This window comes from Hibiscus syriacus, unplaced genomic scaffold, assembly GCF_006381635.1.
Source record: "Hibiscus syriacus cultivar Baekdansim isolate YM2019G1 unplaced genomic scaffold, ASM638163v2 tig00110895_pilon, whole genome shotgun sequence".
Taxonomy (NCBI): domain Eukaryota; kingdom Viridiplantae; phylum Streptophyta; class Magnoliopsida; order Malvales; family Malvaceae; genus Hibiscus; species Hibiscus syriacus.
This window is the reverse complement of record NW_024062903.1, coordinates 1,135,595-1,156,298: the sequence shown is the minus strand read 5'-3', so window position 1 is coordinate 1,156,298 and position 20,704 is coordinate 1,135,595. Positions and strand designations below refer to the sequence as shown.

Below are 20,704 nucleotides of genomic sequence, written 5' to 3'. Positions count from 1 at the left end.
CGTTTGTTACATACATTTATAGATCTTCAAACACACTGTTCTAGACTCCTAGTTGAACTAGGATACTAATTTGTGCTTCCTTTGAATCCTATGAAATCGGGTTTGTTGCTGTGGTGATTGAGTGTGCCGAAAATCAGGGGTTGTTACTGCTTGAGTGGCGAAAAATTAGTGTCTACATGGGCTTGCTCAATCGATGCGAGGTCATCCTGACCCTACTTTGGTTGAGTTCAATTGTTTTATAGCTGTCCTGGATCGTGCTATTGAAAGGATACGGGAGAATGTCCACTTCTCGCTTCGTATTTGAATCAGGGGCAAAACATGTGCTTAAAAGTGCACTTTTTGGGTCTATTCACTGCCAATAATTATGATGTAAAATTTGGCAAAATTTTGGATTTGGGTGTCATCGAAACTCGGTTTGAATCATTGTAATTCGATCGAACTGGGCTAGGAAAATGCAGCAATATATACGCTCCAAATATCTGTTGTGTTGGGGTTGATCCAAGAAGCCCAATTTCCCTACACAAAATACAAGTAGAAAAATAAAAAAGCGAAATACCTTCGTGTCTAGCTAAATCATCGCAAAAAACAATCAAGAACTGAAATTAAGCTTATGGAATCCTCAAAGTTAACCCTAAGTCAATTACAGTTAAATCATCAACAACTTCGATAACAAAGCATGCAGCATCCGTTGAGAATTCATAAGTAGAAAAATAAAAAAGCGAAATACACGTAAAATAATATATACATGAGATATAAAATTTAATATGATAATAAGAATAATTCATTATACGTAATGATCTTGAAAGATGCAAATGTATGATATCTCACGAATCTTAAAATCTTATATTTATATCAAAATTAAGATTATCCTAAATTATTTTTTTAATATTTTACAGTATTAGTCTTTTCAACGTAAACCTTAAAATTGCACATGTTTGGTAAAACTTTAATTTATTCAAGGAATATTTTTTAACATTAATGTCAAACTAACTCTAGAAAAAATCACATCAATTGTGATTAAATTTTTGTTTTTTATATTTTCAATATTTTTAAGTAATAATTCTAAAAAATAGAAAAATATTTTTTAAGTATATGAATTTTTAAAATTTATTTTTGAAATTATAAATATATTTTTCAAATTGTATTTAAAAGTATTAAACAAAAGTTAAAGAATTGAATCACATTGTTTGATAAAAAATGATTTCATTTTTTATAACTGAAATGGTTGGACCTCAAAAATTACAAATTACAAACTTTCAAATATAATCAGAATTAAATAAAAATATAAAAAAATACGAGTTAACAAATTCATATTTTCTACAAATATAATTATAATTTTATGAATTAAAAGATTAATTATAAAATTATAAATTTTAAAAAGTATTTTTATTATTTTAAAAATGAATCATAAATTTATATATATATATATATATAGAATTTTTTAGAATTTTTACTTCAAAAGATTAAAAAAATATCAATATGAAATTTAGTTTATGATTAAGGGTTCGAGTGATATTTTTTTTTAATTCAACATGTTATGCTATCTTTTTAATGATAATTAAATGCGTAATATTTATTTAGTAATACAATTTAATGATAATTAAATGCGTAATATTTTTTAAAACTTTAATGTTCAAAATGATTATTTTAGTGTAATTTAATAACCATTTAAAAACTTTATCCTACCAAATTAGTGGTGTATTTCGGTGTTGGTATATATCCTAAAATTTTCCTATTGTAAAACATTAATATATTCAAGGAATACTTTTTAGCGTTAATATCAAACTAACAGTAGAAAAAGTCGCATGAGAAGCGGAGGCAACTTGAGAAAATTTAGCAGCCATGACAAGGTATAGACTCAGTGGATCCAACGGTTCAGAGAAACTTGAAGGAAAAAACAAGGGAAAGTCAGAAGACGACGACTTTGAATTACTTAAAAATATAACATCCATATAATATAAGACTTATATTTGAGAATCTCATGACAAAAATTGTTGTTTAGAACTCCCAAAAGATAAATATTAAACTTGATCATATTCATGTCAATACAATAATCAAACAATTTTAGATAATATAATAGCAAATATTTCATAAACAATAATTGACAGAGTTTATGACGTAAGTCTGATCAAGTTTATGATATATTTTTTATAACTCAAAACAACAAATTTATTCATAAGATTTTTAAATTTAGATTTTGAATTTTTTAATTGTTTAAATATAAAACTTTAAATATTTATTCATTGAGTAATTGAAGGAAAAAAATTGTACATTTGCGTGTTATTATTGTATGACTGATGTAAAATATGTCTTAGATTTTTTCCTTTTAGACAAAATTTATATAATTTTTCATATTCTCTGATATGTGTCTTAAGCACGAAATGGATGTGATATCTAATACTAAAAATAACAATAATAATCAATAGAGTTTTAAATTGTTGTCATTTGCCATTTGCCATTTGCCATTTGCACTCTGAAATGCATTTGATTAAGAGATAAAATTAAAGAAAATAATAGTAAAGAAAAACGCCATAGCCGCCTCTGTACAGATCACCAAGACTACCAAAATGATAATAAAGACAAAATACAGATAGCAACGTATGTGCACGACGACGACGACTTAACGTAAAATTAGAGAAAATGATAATATTTTATCTATAATTTCTTAATATAAAAGAAAAGTCCAATTAATAATATCATTTAACAATAGAGTTCTATAAATACCAAACAATATTGATGTACTTTGAGTCTCGTCACCTTTCATACTTGATCACGCAAATTACTTCAGAAGAAACATGCCTTCATCTTCTTCCCTTCAATTCACATTTCTGCTCTTCTTTTATGTTTCAAATGCTTATTCCTTTGCATTGAATCAGAAACTTCAAGCCTTGTTACAGACAAGGAAGCTTTGCTGTCATTCAAGTCACAAATAATTACTTCGGGACCCCTGAATCCTCTTTCACATTGGCAGCCGAACTTATCTCCATGTAACTGGACTGGAGTTGTCTGCAACGGACGCAGCACTAGAGTGGTTGAGCTCAACCTTTCTGGGTTTCATCTTCAAGGGTCTATAAGCCCTCACATTGGAAACCTGTCCTTCTTTCTCTTCAACTTCAAGAGAATCAACTCTCGGGTGCACTGCCTGCTCAAATGGGGAATCTTTTTCGCTTGAGATATCTAAATTTGAGTCAAAACAGCTTATCTGGTGTGATTCCATCTAATATAAACCAAATTGACTGAGCTCACAGTTCTTGATTTGATGACAAATAGGATTACAGGAGGTATTCCTAAAGACCTTGACCGGCTTGTCAATCTTCAAGTTCTAAACTTGGGACGAAACCTTTTCACGGGTGGAATTCTCCAGCTTCTATAGCAAATATTTCGTCACTCGACACTCTGAATTTGGGCACCAACAATCTTACTGGAATCATTCCCACCGAGTTGAGTCGTCTTCGAAGTCTTAAGGTACTTGACCTCACCATTAATTATCTTACGGGGACTGTTCTTCCATCTACAACATGTCTTCCCTGGTTGTTTTGGCCTTAGCTTCCAACGATCTTTGGGGCAGACTTCCCTACAACGTTGGGGTCACACTCCCTAATCTTTTGGTCTTCAACTTTTGCTTCAATAAGTTCACCGGTGGGATTCCAGGCTCTTTGCACAATCTCACCAATATAAAAGTCATTCGCATGGCACACAATCTTCTTGAAGGAACAGTGCCACCGGGTTTGGGAAATCTTCCATATCTAGAAATGTATAACATTGGGTACAACAATATTGTTAGCACAGGCGATGATGGTGTTGAGTACATCATCACTTCTTTAACCAACAGTTCTCTTCTAAAGTTTCTTGCTTTAGATGGTAATCCTTTGGGAGGCGAAATTCTAGAATCCGTCGGTAATCTTTCCAAGGTGCTCGGGAAACTGTACATTGGAGAGAGTCGTATTTCTGGCAACATACTGATACATGCATCACAAGGCTCACATCAAAGGAAGAAGTAATAACTCTTCCAAATGATCCACTCGTCCAAGCATTGGAAAAGAAGACTAGAACAATAGCAGACTTGAGACGACTTTTTGAATGAGATCCTGATATTATTTGGTCAACATGTCTTCTGGACATACAACCGTCTGTCTCTTATCTTTTCAACGGTTCTTGAATCGCATCAATCCGATTTCGGGAACTCAAGATATGATCATTTTACTGAAGATGGTGCATGCAGGAAATCCTATACGGGATTAATACGTTATTTTGTAAATATTACGAATTTTCAATATTTATATTGATTATTTGTAATATAATTTAATATAGGATGATTAATTATCTTTTAGGATCAGATTTATTATTTTATTAGGAATTAAGGTTGGGTTAAAACAATATTTTTAGTTATTATTATTTTATTAGGAATTAGAATTAAAATATGTTTAGTTTATTATTATTTTATTCTTTAGTTATTTATGACCTTTAGAATTCAGCTCCTATATAAAGGAGGCTTCATTCAACTTTGTAATTCAGATTTCTTTGATCAATAATACAACGAGAGTTTGTTTTTGCAAGTGTTGATTGCCTTGTGCCTTCGAAGCTTCTTCTCCTGGAGTTCTTTCAAGTTCTTGTGAGGGAGATTAATCTTCACACTCCAATTTGCCTTTTCATCACGACTAGGAGGGTTGATTAGAGCCATTTATCGTGTTTGCCTTTCCATTGCGACTAGGAGGGCTCGATAGGACACTTATCCATCTATTATCCACAAATACATTCGCACCATCAATCATCTTTACCGTTCACCTTCATAAGGGAGATCTTCTGATTTCTTTATTATCTTATTTCATCTTCCGTTTATTTATCTTTTGTTTATTTTTATTCTAATCTTATTGCCTTGATTCCAGCACATAAAAGAAACCCTAAAGAATCCTAGCTGCTGCCGCCACCTTCCCCTATTCATCCCCTTTGTTCTTCATCGAGTCTAGAGCTTTCTATGTTTGATTCTTCAACAAGAGCAACGTTCATCAATCCGCCACCGCTTCCCTATCAATTGGTATCAAATTTGGGCCGATTCTTGGAAAGAAGCAAGCAATCTTGTATGTTCTTGCACACAACACTGTCAAGGTACCCCAACGGAGCTAGTTCAGAGAAGATTCATCGTTTCAGGTTATTTTTATTTAATTTTAATTTAGATTCAAATCCTTCTTGTTAGTTTACTATTTTTTTTCAAAAAAAAAACAAAAAAAGGCAAAATAATAATAAAAAAAAGGCAAAATTTCAAAAAAGCCAAAATTTCAAAAAAATTGCAAACGAAGCTATTTAGGGCTGATTTTATCCATATATCATATTAATTCTAAGATTAATCCCCATTCCAAATTTCACCCCAATCGGAGTTCATTGGAGCCTTCAAATACATCATTCAAGTTTCATCGGCAGATTCGGTTTAGAATCTTGTCGAATTTCTTGAAAATTGTACAGGAGGAATTTCGTGGTGAAAATTTTCATATTGAAAATTCATATATTGAAGATCATTCAAACCAAAAATCAGAATTTTTTGAGATCAAAAACACCTTCGAACAAAGCGATCAAGAAAAATAGATTGTTTGAGGACTCACCGTTCAACAGAGTCTACTGGATAGTACTGAAGGTATTTGATTCTGAAATTTTACAGGTGGCTTCTTGACGCATCAAAAGACATTCAAGAATTTTTCCATAATTTTTTGACACCGGTAACCCCCTCAAAAACGTTTCTCAAATTGATCCAGCGTTTTCTAGGTTTCTGGGTTGGTTCTTTTTTTTCTTTGACTCTTAGTGCTTTAGGTTCTTTCGTTTTTCCTTGTTATTGTTCTTTTGCATTATCTAACACATTATCTTCATTGTGTTAGTAGGACTAAAGAGTTTGCATACTTCTTCCTTCTTTGCATTCTCGTTCTCTTGGAGTCTAACCCTTGTTTGGCCTCTTAGAACTTTTAGGTTTTTCTTATCGCCTTTGCTAGTAATCAAACTCCGATACGAACACGACTACTTGGTAAAGTGAGTTTTAAAGAGTACAAGATCGGCTTACTTGCCTCTCATTGTGTTACTTTTTTTGGAGTGACTTGTGAGGTTTCTTGCTTTGTTGAATTTCTTTCTTTATTTTTATTTTACTTTAAAATTTTCTTTTGAGTGTTATGATTCAGGATGGGCGACAATAACAACAAGACACTTACGGCTATCTTAGCCACACTTTCCCGACTCACGACTCAAGTTGAAAGATTTGATGAAACCGTGAGAAAATGACAAGAACCACAACTAGATCTACCAAACCAAAATCCAAGACCAAACAATGTTGAACTTTTGGTACCCAGGCGAGAACAACCACGTTTACAAGCACCCGAACTCTTTGCAAAACCAAAGTTCATGATCCCGTCTTTCAAAGGAGACAACGATCCAGACAGGTACATCGATTGGGAAGGAAAAGTTGATCTCATGTTCGCATACCATGATTGCCCCCAAGCTAAACAAGTTCACCTCATCACCATGCATTCGAAGGATATGCTCGAACTTGGTGGGATGCAAACAAGGAAAAAGATCCAGAACTTCCAAATTCCAACAATCACTTCTTGGACCGACCTCAAACAAACCATGAGGAAGCGATTCCTACCGACACATTATACACGAGAAGTTAAACTACGACTACACCAACTTCGACAAGGTAGAAGTTTAGTTGAAGACTACTACAAGGAGATGCAGTCCTTACTCAATAGGGCTAACATAACCGAAAAAGAAGAGGTAACCGTGTCAAGATTCGTCGTCGGCTTAAACTCAAACATCACTGATCTTCTTGATCTCCATGAGTACGAAAACCTCGAAGATACACTAAAGAAAGCAATGACAATCGAAACACAAATACAAAGGAGATTCCGATTCAGAGAATATTACCAAGGTATTTCATCCTCTTACCAATGTAATCCTTCAAATCCTTCCTCATCTTCTACTCCATCTTCTCTGAAAAAGCCAAGAGATGACAAACCTGACAAGGAGAAATAACGACCAGCAAAGAATGACATACTTCCAACCCCTAAAGATCAAATGATAATTTGTGAGGAGGTAGAGAAAGTAAAAAAAGAAAAAGCTGAGAAAGAGGCAAAAGAAAAAGAGGTCACTAGTTTCAAAAACCAAAAGAATAATGACCCATGGGAGGTGAGTGAACCTAATTGTGAGAAGAAAAGAGTGACTCAAAATCTATGTATGAGCACAAAAGAATTGAGAGAGAACCTTCTTTACAAACAACCTTCCATCCTTGTTCACTTTAGGGAATCAATTGTTTCGATTTCTAACATTAACAAGGATTTGCCTAGTGTTTTCATCTTTGTTACAGGATTTTCGAGAAGTGTTAGGTGATCCACCTAACGAATTACCACCGAAAAGAGGAAAATAACACCAAACCAATCTAATTCAAGGTTGCATACCTCGTCAAACATACAAAACATACAATCTCGAAGAAACCAAAGAGTTAGATTTGTTACAAAAAGGCTACACCAGGAAAGCCTTAGTCGTGATGCCATCTTAATGACGAAACATGACTTGAACAACTCCACATGCTTTATAGTCATGCACAGAGAATCCATGTAAATGATGAGAAAGTAAAAGCAACACGAGACTGGACCACCATCTCCATCGCCAAGAGTTTCGAATAGTGCTAGGTGACCCTCCTGACGGGTTACCACCTGAAAACCCTAATCACTATGCCATATCAATTAAGAGTCACGATTTACGGGAGTCCAAAGACCGAGGTAAGAAAAACACAATAGACGATGCACTACCACGAAGGTATACTCTTACCTATCAAACGCATACTACTATTCGAGAATTGAACATATCAAAGATGTATATCACAATAACTCGGATATTTTTGATAATTCTACCCATACTTTTAAAAGTGCTTCTAATGAGCTTTATCTTGTATATGAGTTTCCTTGCCAACTAAATAGGTTTTACAGTCCACAAATCTCCTACCGAGAATTCTTAATTCATGAACCACACTTAGGAGACTTAAGGGATTACTTTAACAAACCAGTTGACATGGTTTTTAAACACTCATTCTCGCCACACAAGAATAAAACCATGGAGAAATTATCTGAAGCAATCATACAGAAAGCCAACAGAGGTCGACGCCATGTTGAATTTCAACCAAAGCATCATATTACAAGACTTGTATGTAAAAGAGGATTTCAAGACTACAAGAAATCAATTCCTATAAAGAAGAAACCTCGACTAAAATGCATAAACACGTATCACATTGATCCTAGTAAATGTTTCACAAGTTCTCCGTTCAACACATCTAATTCTCTTTCTTTTGGATTTTCAGATTCGAGGACGAATCCTTTTGAGGAGTGGGGGAATGATACATGCACCAGAGTCCAGAATACATGCTTCTTTGGACTAATGTTTCTACTCGAACCTATTAGAAGAACAAAGTCTCGAAGATTTAAAGCATATCTATTCGGTAAGAATAATGTGAATGAATCATTAAACGATTCTAATGTTGCTCCCTTTAATGTTTCAGATTCGAGGTCGAATCTTTTTGAAGAAAGGGAGGATGATACATGCATCACAAGGCTCACATCAAAGGAAGAAGTAATAACTCTTCCAAATGATCCACTCGTCCAAGCATTGGAAAAGAAGACCAGAACAATAGCAGACTTGAGACGACTTTTTGAATGGGATCCTGATATTATTTGGTCAACATGTCTTCTGTACATACAACCTTCTGTCTCTTATATTTTCAACGGTTCTTGAATCGCATCAATCCGATATCGGGAACTCAAGATATGATCATTTTACTGAAGATGGTGCATGCAGGAAATCCTATACGGGATTAATACGTTATTTTGTAAATATTACGAATTTTCAATATTTATATTGATTATTTGTAATATAATTTAATATAGGATGATTAATTATCTTTTAGGATCAGATTTATTATTTTATTAGGAATTAAGGTTGGGTTAAAACAATATTTTTAGTTATTATTATTTTATTAGGAATTAGAGTTAAAACATGTTTAGTTTATTATTATTTTATTCTTTAGTTATTTAGGACCTTTAGAATTCAGCTCCTATATAAAGGAGGCTTCATTCAACTTTGTAATTCAGATTTCTTTGATCAATAATACAACGAGAGTTTGTTTTTACAAGTGTTGATTGCCTTGAGCCTTCGAAGCTTCTTCTCCTGGAGTTCTTTCAAGTTCTTGTGAGGGAGATTAATCTTCACACTCCAATTTGCCTTTTCATCACGACTAGGAGGGTTGGTTAGATCCATTTATCGTGTTTACCTTTTCATTGCGACTAGGAGGGCTCGATAGGACACTTATCCATCTATTATCCACAAATCCATTCGCACCATCAATCATCTTTATCGTTCACCTTCATAAGGGAGATCTTCTGATTTCTTTATTATCTTATTTCATCTTCCGTTTATTTATCTTTTGTTTATTTTATTCTAATCTTATTGCCTTGATTCCAGCACATAAAAAAAACCCTAAAGAATCCTAGCTGCTGCCGCCACCTTCCCCTATTCATCCCCTTTGTTCTTCATCGAGTCTAGAGCTTTCTAGGTTTGATTCTTCAACAAAAGCAACGTTCATCAATCCGCCACCGCTTCCCTATCACATACCATCATCAATTGCCCAACTTACTGTCTTGACTTTGCTTAATTTGAGTTACAATTCCATCTCCGGCGAAATACCACCTGAGATCGGTAAACTGGTGGAACTCCAAGTATTATATTTGGCCAGAAATCAGATATCTGGTTGGATTCCTAGCAATCTTGGTGATCTTCGACAGTTAAACCAAATCGATTTATCTGCAAATCAACTGGTGGGTCAAATACCGTCTAGTTTTCAAAACTTCCAGAAATTGCTCTCTATGGATTTGTCCCACAACAGACTCAACGGAAGCATCCCCAAAGAAATTCTCAATATCCCAAGCTTGAGCACTGTGTTGAACCTGTCCAAGAATTCTTTTAATGGACCAATACCTGAAGAGATCGGACTTCTAAAAAGTGTTGTTGCAATTGACCTGTCTATGAACCATTTGTCTAGTAATATTCCCAGCTCGATTGAAGATTGCTTCAGCTTGGAGAAATTATACATGGCCGATGATAAGCTATCAGGTCCAATACCTTAAATCGTTGAACCTCTCTTTCAATGACTTGGAAGGAACTCTAACCAGCGGTGGGATTTTCAAGAATCTTTCTAACGTCCATTTGGAGGGTAACAGAAAACTTTGCTCGCCCTTGACTTGTAAGAGCACGCGTGGTCGCCATGGAACATTAGTCAAAGTTTATTTTAGTGTAGCTGTGATTGTAACATTTGCTTTGTGTTTCACTGTAGCCTCGTTGCTCTATATAAAAAAGGGCAAGTACAAAGTCACTGGAAATTCTGGACAGATGAAGGAGCAACACCAGTTGATCTCATACCATGAGATCCGCAATGCAACTCAGAATTTCAACCCTAGAAATTTGATTGACAGTGGGAGCTTTGGTTTGGTTTATAAAGCGTTCCTTAATGACATCCTTGTCGCAATCAAGGTCCTCGATATAGGGCGGATTATTGAAAACATGCACCGAAAGTGCATTTAGCAAGGTTGAAAAAAAAGAAATTTTCAACAATAGTAGGCACCAAATATAAAATGTTAAAATTAGATGTAACAATAGTTGAAAACTAAATGGGCAAATTACAAACTTTAGTCACTAAATTTTTAGGGTATTTATAATAAGATTAGTCCTTAAGCTTCAACTATAAATACCCTAACTCATTTAGCTTCAAAACATCCCAAAGCATTCTAGCTTTCTTCCAATACTATAGAGAATTTAGAGAGTTTCTTGAGAGTTGTTTTCTCCTTTTTATAAAGAGAGAATTATCATTGTTTTCTCCTTGGTAGATCGAGAGAAGTTGTAATTCCTATTTTCTCATAGTGAAATTCTTCTACCGTTGCCCGTGGTTTTTACCCTATTTTATTTAGGGGTTTTCCACGTAAATTTTGTGTCTCTTTTTATCTTTATTTTTTATTTTCTCAAATTATCAGTTGCGATTTTGCTCTATCCGATAGTCGTCTTCCACAACAATTGGTATCAGAGCCATATTAGAGTGTGTAATATATGCTTATTGTCTTTGTGGTTGCCACCAAAAGGTGGATCCTCCAACATAAGAAAATAAGAAGTTATTACCCATTCTTTGAAAGTTCCAGAGAACTATTCACGATAGTGAAATAGTGGGAGCTATCCGTAAAAGAAGATATGACAACGAAATTTGATATTGAAAAATTCAATGGGAAAAATTTCTCATTTTGGAAATTGAAGATGAAGTTTATCCTAAGGAAAGACGGTTGTCTAGCAGCTATCAGTGAAAGGCTAGTGGATTTCACAGATGACAACAAATGGATCGAAATGGACGGGAATGCTATGGCAAACTTTCATCTAGCATTAGCAGATGAAGTATTGTCAAGCATCAAGGAAAAGAAGACAGCTAAGGAGATATGGGATCATCTCACCAAATTGTACGAGGCCACATCGTTGCACAATAAAATTTTCCTTAAGAGAAAATTGTACACTCTTCGTATGCCAGAATCTACTTCAGTGACGGAGCACTTAAATACATTGAACACTTTATTTTTCTCAACTTACATCCTTAAGCTGTAAAATAGGAGAACAAGAACGTGCTGAACTTTTACTTCAAAGTCTACCGGATTCGTAGGATCAACTCATCATCAACTTGACAAACAGTAATGTCACTAGTCTAGTCTTCGATGACGTTGCAGCTGCTGTTCTACAAGAAGAAAATCGGCGCAAGAACAAGGAAGACAGACAAGTAAATCTGTAACAAGCAGAAGCATTGACAACAATGAGAGGGAGATCAACAGAACGTGGCCAAAGCAGCAGTCACAAACATGGTAGATCGAAGTCGATGAACAAGAAGAATTTAAAGTGTTACAACTGTGGAAAGAAGGGTCACTTGAAGAAGGATTGTTGGAGTCTAAATAAAAACTCCAATCCACAAGGTAATACCGCAAACACTTCAGATGATGGAGATGCTCTATGCTGTGAAGCGTCAACCATCGTGGAAGGCAGAAAAAGATTTGTAGATATATGGCTCATTGATTCGGGAGCAACATATCACATGACCTCAAGAAGAGAATGGTTCCATCAGTATGAACCTGTCTCAGGAGGATCTGTGTATAGTTGCAATGATCATGCCTTATCATTGGCACGGGAACCATCAAATTGAAGATGTATGATGGAACAATTAAAGTTGTTCGAGATGTACGGCACGTGAAAGGCCTGAAGAAAAATTTATTATCCTACAGATTGTTGGATAATAATGCAAGCAAGATTGAAACACGAAAAGGAATCATGAAGGTGTTCCGTGGAGCGCTTGTGGTGTTGAAAGGCGAAAAGATAGTTGTAAACTTGTACATACTAAAGGGAGAGACTTTGCTAGAAGCAGAAGCCTCTGTTGCCTCATGTAGTTCATATTCTGCAATGCTATGGCATTAGAAACTTGGACACATATCAGAACAAGGAATGAAAGTCCTTGTGGAGCAAAAGCTACTTCCATGCTTAACAAAGGTAATACTTCCTTTGTGTGAGCATTGCATAACAAGTAAGCAGCACCGATTGAAATTCAACAAATCAAATTCTAGAGGTAAAAGTGTTCTAGAATTGGTTCACTCTGATGTATGGCAAGCACCAGTTACATCCCTAGGCGGAGCAAAATACTTTGTCTCATTTATTGATGACTACTCAGGTGATGTAAAATAGGAGAACAAGAACGTGCTGAACTTTTACTTCAAAGTCTACCGGATTCGTAGGATCAACTCATCATCAACTTGACAAACAGTAATGTCACTAGTCTAGTCTTCGATGACGTTGCAGCTGCTGTTCTACAAGAAGAAAATCGGCGCAAGAACAAGGAAGACAGACAAGTAAATCTGTAACAAGCAGAAGCATTGACAACAATGAGAGGGAGATCAACAGAACGTGGCCAAAGCAGCAGTCACAAACATTGTAGATCGAAGTCGAGGAACAAGAAGAATTTAAAGTGTTACAACTGTGGAAAGAAGGGTCACTTGAAGAAGGATTGTTGGAGTCTAAATAAAAACTCCAATCCACAAGGTAATACCGCAAACACTTCAGATGATGGAGATGCTCTATGCTGTGAAGCGTCAACCATCGTGGAAGGCAGAAAAAGATTTGTAGATATATGGCTCATTGATTCGGGAGCAACATATCACATGACCTCAAGAAGAGAATGGTTCCATCAGTATGAACCTGTCTCAGGAGGATCTGTGTATAGTTGCAATGATCATGTCTTATCATTGGCGTGGGAACCATCAAATTGAAGATGTATAATGGAACAATTAAAGTTGTTCGAGATGTACGGCACGTGAAAGGCCTGAAGAAAAATTTATTATCCTACAGATTGTTGGATAATAATGCAAGCAAGATTGAAACACGAAAAGGAATCATGAAGGTGTTCCGTGGAGTGCTTGTGGTGTTGAAAGGCAAAAAGATAGTTGCAAACTTGTACATGCTAAAGGGAGAGACTTTGCTAGAAGCAGAAGCCTCTGTTGCCTCATGTAGTTCATATTCTGCAATGCTATGGCATTAGAAACTTGGACACATGTCAGAACAAGGAATAAAAGTCCTTGTGGAGCAAAAGCTACTTCCAGGCTTAACAAAGGTAATACTTCCTTTGTGTGAGCATTGCATAACAAGTAAGAAACACCGATTGAAATTCAACAAATCAAATTCTAGAGGTAAAAGTGTTATAGAATTGGTTCACTCTGATGTATGGCAAGCACCAGTTACATCCTTAGGCGGAGCAAAATACTTTGTCTCATTTATTGATGACTACTCCAGGAGATGTTGGTGTACCCTATTAAGAAGAAGTCAGACGTGTTTTCAACTTTCAAAAACTTCAAGGTGCGGGTGGAACTTGATTCTGGAAATAATATCAAGTGTTTCAGAACAGATAATAGAGGATAATACACAATCGAAGAATTTGATGACTTTTGCAGGAAAGAAGGCATCAAAAGACAGTTCACAGTGGCGAACACTCCTCAACAAAATGGAGTGGCAGAGCGGATGAACAGAACCTTGTTAGAAAGAACAAGAGCAATGTTAAGGGCTGCAAGCCTAGAAAAATCATTCTGGGCAGAAGCAGTCAATATCGCCTGTTATTTAGTGAATCGAGCTCCATCAACTGCAATAGAGCTGATGACACCAATGGAGATGTGGACTGGTAAACCAGCTGATTATTCAAACCTCCATATATTTGGAAGTATTGTGTACGTGATGTACAACTCCCAAGAAATCTCAAAGCTGGATCCAAAATCCAGGAAATGCAAATTCTTGGGGTATGTTGATGGAGTAATGGGGTATCGCTTGTGGGATCCCACTACCCGTAAAGTGATCATCAGCAGGGATGTTATCTTTGTAGAAGATAAACTACAAAGAAAAGAAGACGATGATAGCGCTGAAAAGTCAGAGACTACACAAATACATGTGGAAAAAGAGTTTGAACAAGGAGATTCTTCTGAAGCAGAACTAGCACATGATGAACAAGAACCAGAGAGTTCTGAAGCTCCAACAACTCGTCAATCAGATCGTGTGAGAAGACGTCCCAATTGGCACTCAAATTATGTTATAGAAGGTAATATTGCATACTGCCTTTTAACAAAGGACGGTGAGCCATCAATATACCATGAGGCAATAAACAACTCAGATGCTTCACTGTGGATGATGGCGATGCAAGAGGAAATTGAAGCCCTTCATAAAAATAATACATGGGACCTTGTGCCACTACCACAAGGAAGGAAGCCAATTGGTAACAAATTGGTCTTTAAAATCAAGCGAAATGGTGACGATCAAGTGGAGAGGTATTGTGCAAGACTGGTGGTCAAAGGATATGCTCAAAAAGAAGGTATTGATTTCAATAAAAAAAAATTCTCCTGTGGTTCGACTAACAACAGTTTGGGTAGTCTTGGCAATGTGTGCTACATTGAATTTACATCTAGAGCAGCTAGATGTTAAAACAGTTTTTCTTCATCGAAATCTTGAAGAAGAGATTTACATGCTTCATCCTGAAGGTTTTGAAGAAGAAGAAAAGAAGAACTTGGTTTGCAGGTTGAACAAATCTCTGTACGATCTAAAGTAGACGCCGAGATGTTGGTATAAGAGATTTGATTCCTTCATTATGTGCCTTGGATACAACAGACTTAATGCAGACCCTTGTGCTTATTTCAAGAGGTCTGGTGATAACGATTTTGTTATATTGTTGTTGTATGTGGATGACATGTTGGTTGCAGGACCCAACAAAGATCATTTTGAAAAATTGAAGGCACAACTGGCTAGGGAATTTGAAATAAAGGACTTGGGATCAGCAAACAAGATTCTAGGGATGCAAATTCACCGAGACAGAAGTAATAGGAAGATTTGGCTTTCACAAAAGAATTACTTGAAGAAGATCTTGTCACGATTCAGCATGCAAGATTGTAAGCCAATTTCTATCCCTCTTCCTATTAACTTCAAATTATCCTCCAGTATGAGTCCTAGCAGTGAAGAAGAGAGGATGGAGATGTCTCGAGTACCGTATGCATCAGCAGTGGGAAGTTTATTGTTCGCTATGATATGCACAAGACCAGACATTGCACAAGCAGTGGGAGTGGTTAGTCGGTACATGGCGAATCCAGGCAAAGAGCATTGGAATACAGTAAAGAGGATCCTGAGATACATCAAAGGGACCTCAAATGTTGCATTATATTACGGAATATCAAACTTACTTATAAATGGGTATGTCGATTCTGACTATGCAGGGGATTTGGATAAAAGCAAATCTACTACAGGATATGTGTTCAAAATTGCTGGTGGAGTTGTAAGCTGGGTTTCAAAATTACAGTCAGTTGTGTATACATCCACAACAGAGGCAGAATATATAGCAGCTACACAAGCCAGTAAAGAAGCAATTTGGTTGAAGATGCTATTGGAGGAGCTTGGGCACAACCAAGAGTATGTCTCTATGTGTTTTGACAGTCAAAGCGCCTTGCATCTAGCAAGGAATCCAGCATTTCATTCAAGGACAAAGCACATACGAGTTCAGTACCATTTCATTCGTGAAAAGGTGGAAGAAGGAACGGTAGATATGCAGAAGATCCATACCAAAGACAACATAGCAGATTTCATGACGAAGGCAATCAAAGCTGATAAATTTACCTGGTGTCGATCCTCTTGTGGACTGTCAGAGACGTAAGCAACATGATGGTACAAGATAGAAAGAATGGTGTGAAGATATGATTGTTCCAATCAAATCTTCAAGTGAGAGATTGTTGAAAGCATGCACCGAAAGTGCATTTAGCAAGGTTGAAAAAAAATGAAATTTTCAACAATGGTAGGCACCAAATATAAAATGTCAAAATTAGGTGCAACAATGGTTGAAAACTAAATGGGCAAGATACAAACTTTAGTCACTAAACTTTTAGGGTATTCACAAGATTAGTCCTTAAGCTTCAACTATAAATACCCTAACCCATTTAGCTTCAAAACCATCCCAAAGCATTCTAGCTTTCTTCCAATACTATAGAGAATTTAGAGAGTTTCTTGAGAGTTGTTTTCTCCTTTTTATAAAGAGAGAATTATCATTGTTTTCTCCTTGGTAGATCGAGAGAAGTTGTAATTCATATTTTCTCATAGTGAAATTCTTATACCGTTGCCCGTGGTTTTTACCCTATTTTATTTAGGGGTTTTCCACGTAAATTTTGTGTCTCTTTTTATCTTCATTTTTTATTTTCTCAAATTATCAGTTGCGATTTTGCTCTATCCGATAGCCGTCTTCCGCAACACGGATCGGATCCTAAAAGAGCTTTCGAGCCGAATGTGAAGCTCTAAGAAACGTGAGGGACCGCAATCTCGTCAACCTAATCACGTCATGCTCGGGTCTGGACAACAAAAACGTGGAATTCCTGGCATTGGTGTACGAATGCCTTGTCAGTGTCGAAGACTGGCTTAAGGGGAACAAAAGGAATGCTGATGGACGCAGGTTAAATGTTATGGAAAGATTGAATGTGGCCATTGATGTGGCTTCTGCAATTGATTATCTGCACCACGACTGTGAAGTGCCCGTGGTGCACTATGATTTAAAACCCAGCAACATTCTTTTGGACCAAGACATGACTGCCAAGGTCGGCGATTTCGGGTTGGCGAGGTTGCTGATGGAGCAATCAAGCGATCAACCTTCCATTAGCTCCACCAATGTCCCAAAGGGTTCTATAGGTTACATACCTCCAGGTTAGTAGTAGCACAAACGCCCCAAAATGCTATTGACAGGCTCTAAGATTCAACTAATGAATCTGTTGTGTGATGCAGAGTATGGGGTTGGAGGGAAGCCATCAACAGCAGGGGATGTGTACAGCTTTGGAGTGATGTTGCTGCAGTTATTTACAGGAAAGAGTCCAACCCACGAAAGCTTCGTCGGAGAATTAAGTCTCATTAAATGGACACAATCGGCTTTCCCTTCCAATGTCAACCAGATTGTTGACCCTGAACTCCTATTATTGTTGCAAAATTTGCAGTACGATAACCGGCCGATCAACCGAGACCATGATTGCTTAAAAACAGTCATCGGAGTTGGACTGTCTTGCACCTCGGTTTCCCCCGATGGACGGATCACCATGAGAGAAGCCCTTCGCAAGCTTAAAGCAGTGAAGAACAATCTCACCAACCGACACCGTTAACCTCTAAGCAAAGAAAGAGCATGAATCAATTAATATTAGTGATAAGTTTTGGCATTATAGTAAGATTCCCAGATCAATTAATACGCTACTCGGACGCTGTAAAATAAATAAGCCAAAGTCTGTAACCAAAGCTCCGAGAATCGTGAGTGTTGGGTACCAGTTCTGTTTCTTATTTTCCTACATTCAAACCGAGTTGAATCACAGGGAGATGCAAGTCCCCTAACTCTTAAACTGCTTGAACATATCTGAAGCTTATGCTGTCTTTAGATTCGTTGGGTAAAGTACCAAAAAATACACCAACCCAAATAAAATATTATAAGTCATATAAATATTGGGTAAAGTATAAAATGGTCCCCGAATATAGGATACTATATTGCTCAGTCCCCTCAACTATTAAAAATTACAAAATGATCACTTGATTATTCATATGTTTCAAACTCATCGTTCTCGGTTAAAAGTTTTACGGTAATATGAGTTGGACGTTAATTTACTAAATGGAATATGAAAATAAAAATATGATTTCAAAACTGTTTTTAATTGTATTTTATGGATCGAGTCTCTATTTAGATTATGTCGTCGAGCTATGTCATCGAGCATGTCTTTGAAAGCAATGGTGGTACTTGTATGTCTCATTAAAATATAATTTTATTACATCTAGTCGGTAAGTTAACATCCAACTCAAACGATCATTAATAATTTAACCAAAAAAATGAATTTAAAATATATAAATGATAGAATGATGTTTTATAACTTTTAATAATCGAAACAATTGAAACAGTAAACATAATACATTGTAATTTATCCTAAAATCTTTCACATAACAATTTGTTTGAAATACTTTTTCGACTTGCCCAATATTCACAAAGTCAACGTCAGGCCACAACAATCACAAGCTAACAAAAAATCAACCACATTAGCCTTATTTGTTCTTTCTTTGTCACACTTCAACACTATTTAAATTCAGCAAAGGTCAACCTTCATATATAAGACACCCTCTTTTGTGTGATACAATAATAAAAAAGACAGCAACACCCATTTGCATGTCATTAAATATAAATGTGTAATAATGGGTCGTAATTCAGAGGTTTAATGGAGACGTAGGAACAAATTAAAATGACAGCATCAACGATCCACCACCATATCGTCTATCATTATTCTTATGTGTAAAAGGGGAAATTTTTTTAGGTAAATTGAGTATAAGAACATTAAATAAATAAATAAATAAACAGAGAAACCGACACTTGCATGATTCAAATCCAACCAAATCCATGCCTTATTTTCTTCTGTTTTTGTGTGAACAGTCTTCTGACAACCAAAAACAATGGATCCTATGTTGTCTTCTACCCTAAAGACATGGATCCAAGTTGACTATCTCTTACAACTTTACAGATTGTCTGATCTTGGGTTTGATTCGATTTTGATTGATCATTTCAGGGCCGTTGTATTGGGGGAGACTAAGATGACTCCAGGATCATAGTTGCCGGTGCATCACTGATGTTTTGCCTGTGGTTGTGATCCCCTTCATATGTTACAATCAGCATCTTCGGATCGTCTAATGCTCGTTCCACGTGTTTCCTCGCAGGACAACCTCTGACGCTGCTACACTTGTAATACCCCCTGCAAAAAGAAACGACTCAGGGAAACTCAGAGACCGAGTTAATTTGACTCGGAAACACCAAGCTACAACAAACTCACCTTGGATGAGGAGAACCCTTGATTGGTTTCTGCCCATATTTTCTCCAGGAATAATCATCAGGAGGAATATCAGCAATCTTATTGCTGATTGCTGGAACTCTAATAACTTTCTTCACTCTTGAATTCCTATATCAGATACAAAAAGTCAATAAAAATGATGAAACTTTTAAGATCAAATTAGATCAAAGGAATGAAAATCCAACCTCTTCTTGGAGCAATGGCAACGACCAGATGATGATCCACACTTGAGAGCAGCAGCATCCATGGAATTGCATTTCCTTTTCAAAGAGGAAGAAAGTGGAGGTTTACCAGATGGACCATGGGAAGAGAAAGATGGCAGCTGCATGCTATCACTATCCCCTGTCATCGATGAGAAATTAATCGTGCCAGATCCTTCACCGGTCTTCACCGCCACCGTAACAGCGCTGTTTTTACTCTGTTGATGATTATGAGGCAAAGGAGGCAACCTATGAACTTGTTGTGCCGGACAAAACGGCTTAAAAGCAGACACCTTTGCTTTGGTTTCTAATCGCTTGTGTTTCTCGTCTTGTAGGAGAGGACTAACCGGGGCGCGTCGGAACCGAGCATGGCCGGCTCTGGGACGACCCAACAAAGAAATAACCTTCTTGAAAGAATTTACAGTCTTATCTGTAGCAGCTTGGATCTCAATGCTTGACTCTGAATCTGATGAAGAAGAAGTTTTAAAAGAATCGTCTTGATTGTAAAGATGTTGAGCTTTGGACATCAATCTTATCAATTCCTCAAAGCCTTGAATCCCAGCAGTTGCAGCTTCTTTCAAAGCTGTTTCCCCAGCAACACCATATCCCATCATCAATTCCACCGCCATTTTCGTTCTTCCAAAGAAGAAACCCAGAAATTTGATTTTATAGGGAAATACTTGGAATCGGAGACGACTTGAAATAGGGATGAAAAGAAAAAGAAAAGTCAGAAAAGTAAGGCTAATTGATTCGAGTCAAAAGCGATGCCTTCACAACACAATGCATTGTGCATCGTGTCACCTGACATCTCTCGTCCTTCAGCCTCAAACATACCGTCCAATAATATCATTCCACGTATTCCAAATTGTCAGCCCATTGACCTACATGCTTTAAAAAAGGTAAAGAATAAACTACATCATAAGTCACTTAATTATATTCAAATGACTGTTTTGATCACTGTCAAAAGTTATAAAATAGCTATTAAAGATTTACATATTGGTCACTATAATATTATAATAAGTGTAAATAATGGATAAT

General features: G+C 36.3%; 1 protein-coding gene and 1 pseudogene across 2 annotated transcripts; one reads left to right on the top strand and one right to left on the bottom strand.

The window, feature by feature from the left end:
- The first annotated feature begins 2,770 nt into the window (after nt 1–2,770).
- Nucleotides 2,771–17,753, top strand: LOC120145929 (annotated as a pseudogene).
- A 1,372-nt stretch (nt 17,754–19,125) lies between these two features.
- On the bottom strand, nt 19,126–20,395 carry LOC120145980 (probable WRKY transcription factor 7). 2 transcript variants are annotated; one of them, XM_039159658.1, is made up of 3 exons: nt 19,652–20,395; nt 19,449–19,574; nt 19,126–19,370 (listed from the first exon to the last, which is right to left on the bottom strand). In XM_039159658.1, the coding sequence occupies exons 1-3, from the start codon at nt 20,293–20,295 to the stop codon at nt 19,208–19,210; spliced, it is 933 nt and encodes a 310-aa protein (XP_039015589.1). In that variant the 5' UTR covers nt 20,296–20,395; the 3' UTR covers nt 19,126–19,207. The 2 variants fall into 2 exon arrangements, with proteins under 2 accessions (XP_039015589.1, XP_039015590.1); XM_039159659.1 differs by lacking the exon at nt 19,126–19,370 and having other exon boundaries at nt 19,445–19,574.
- Nucleotides 20,396–20,704: the final 309 nt, after the last annotated feature.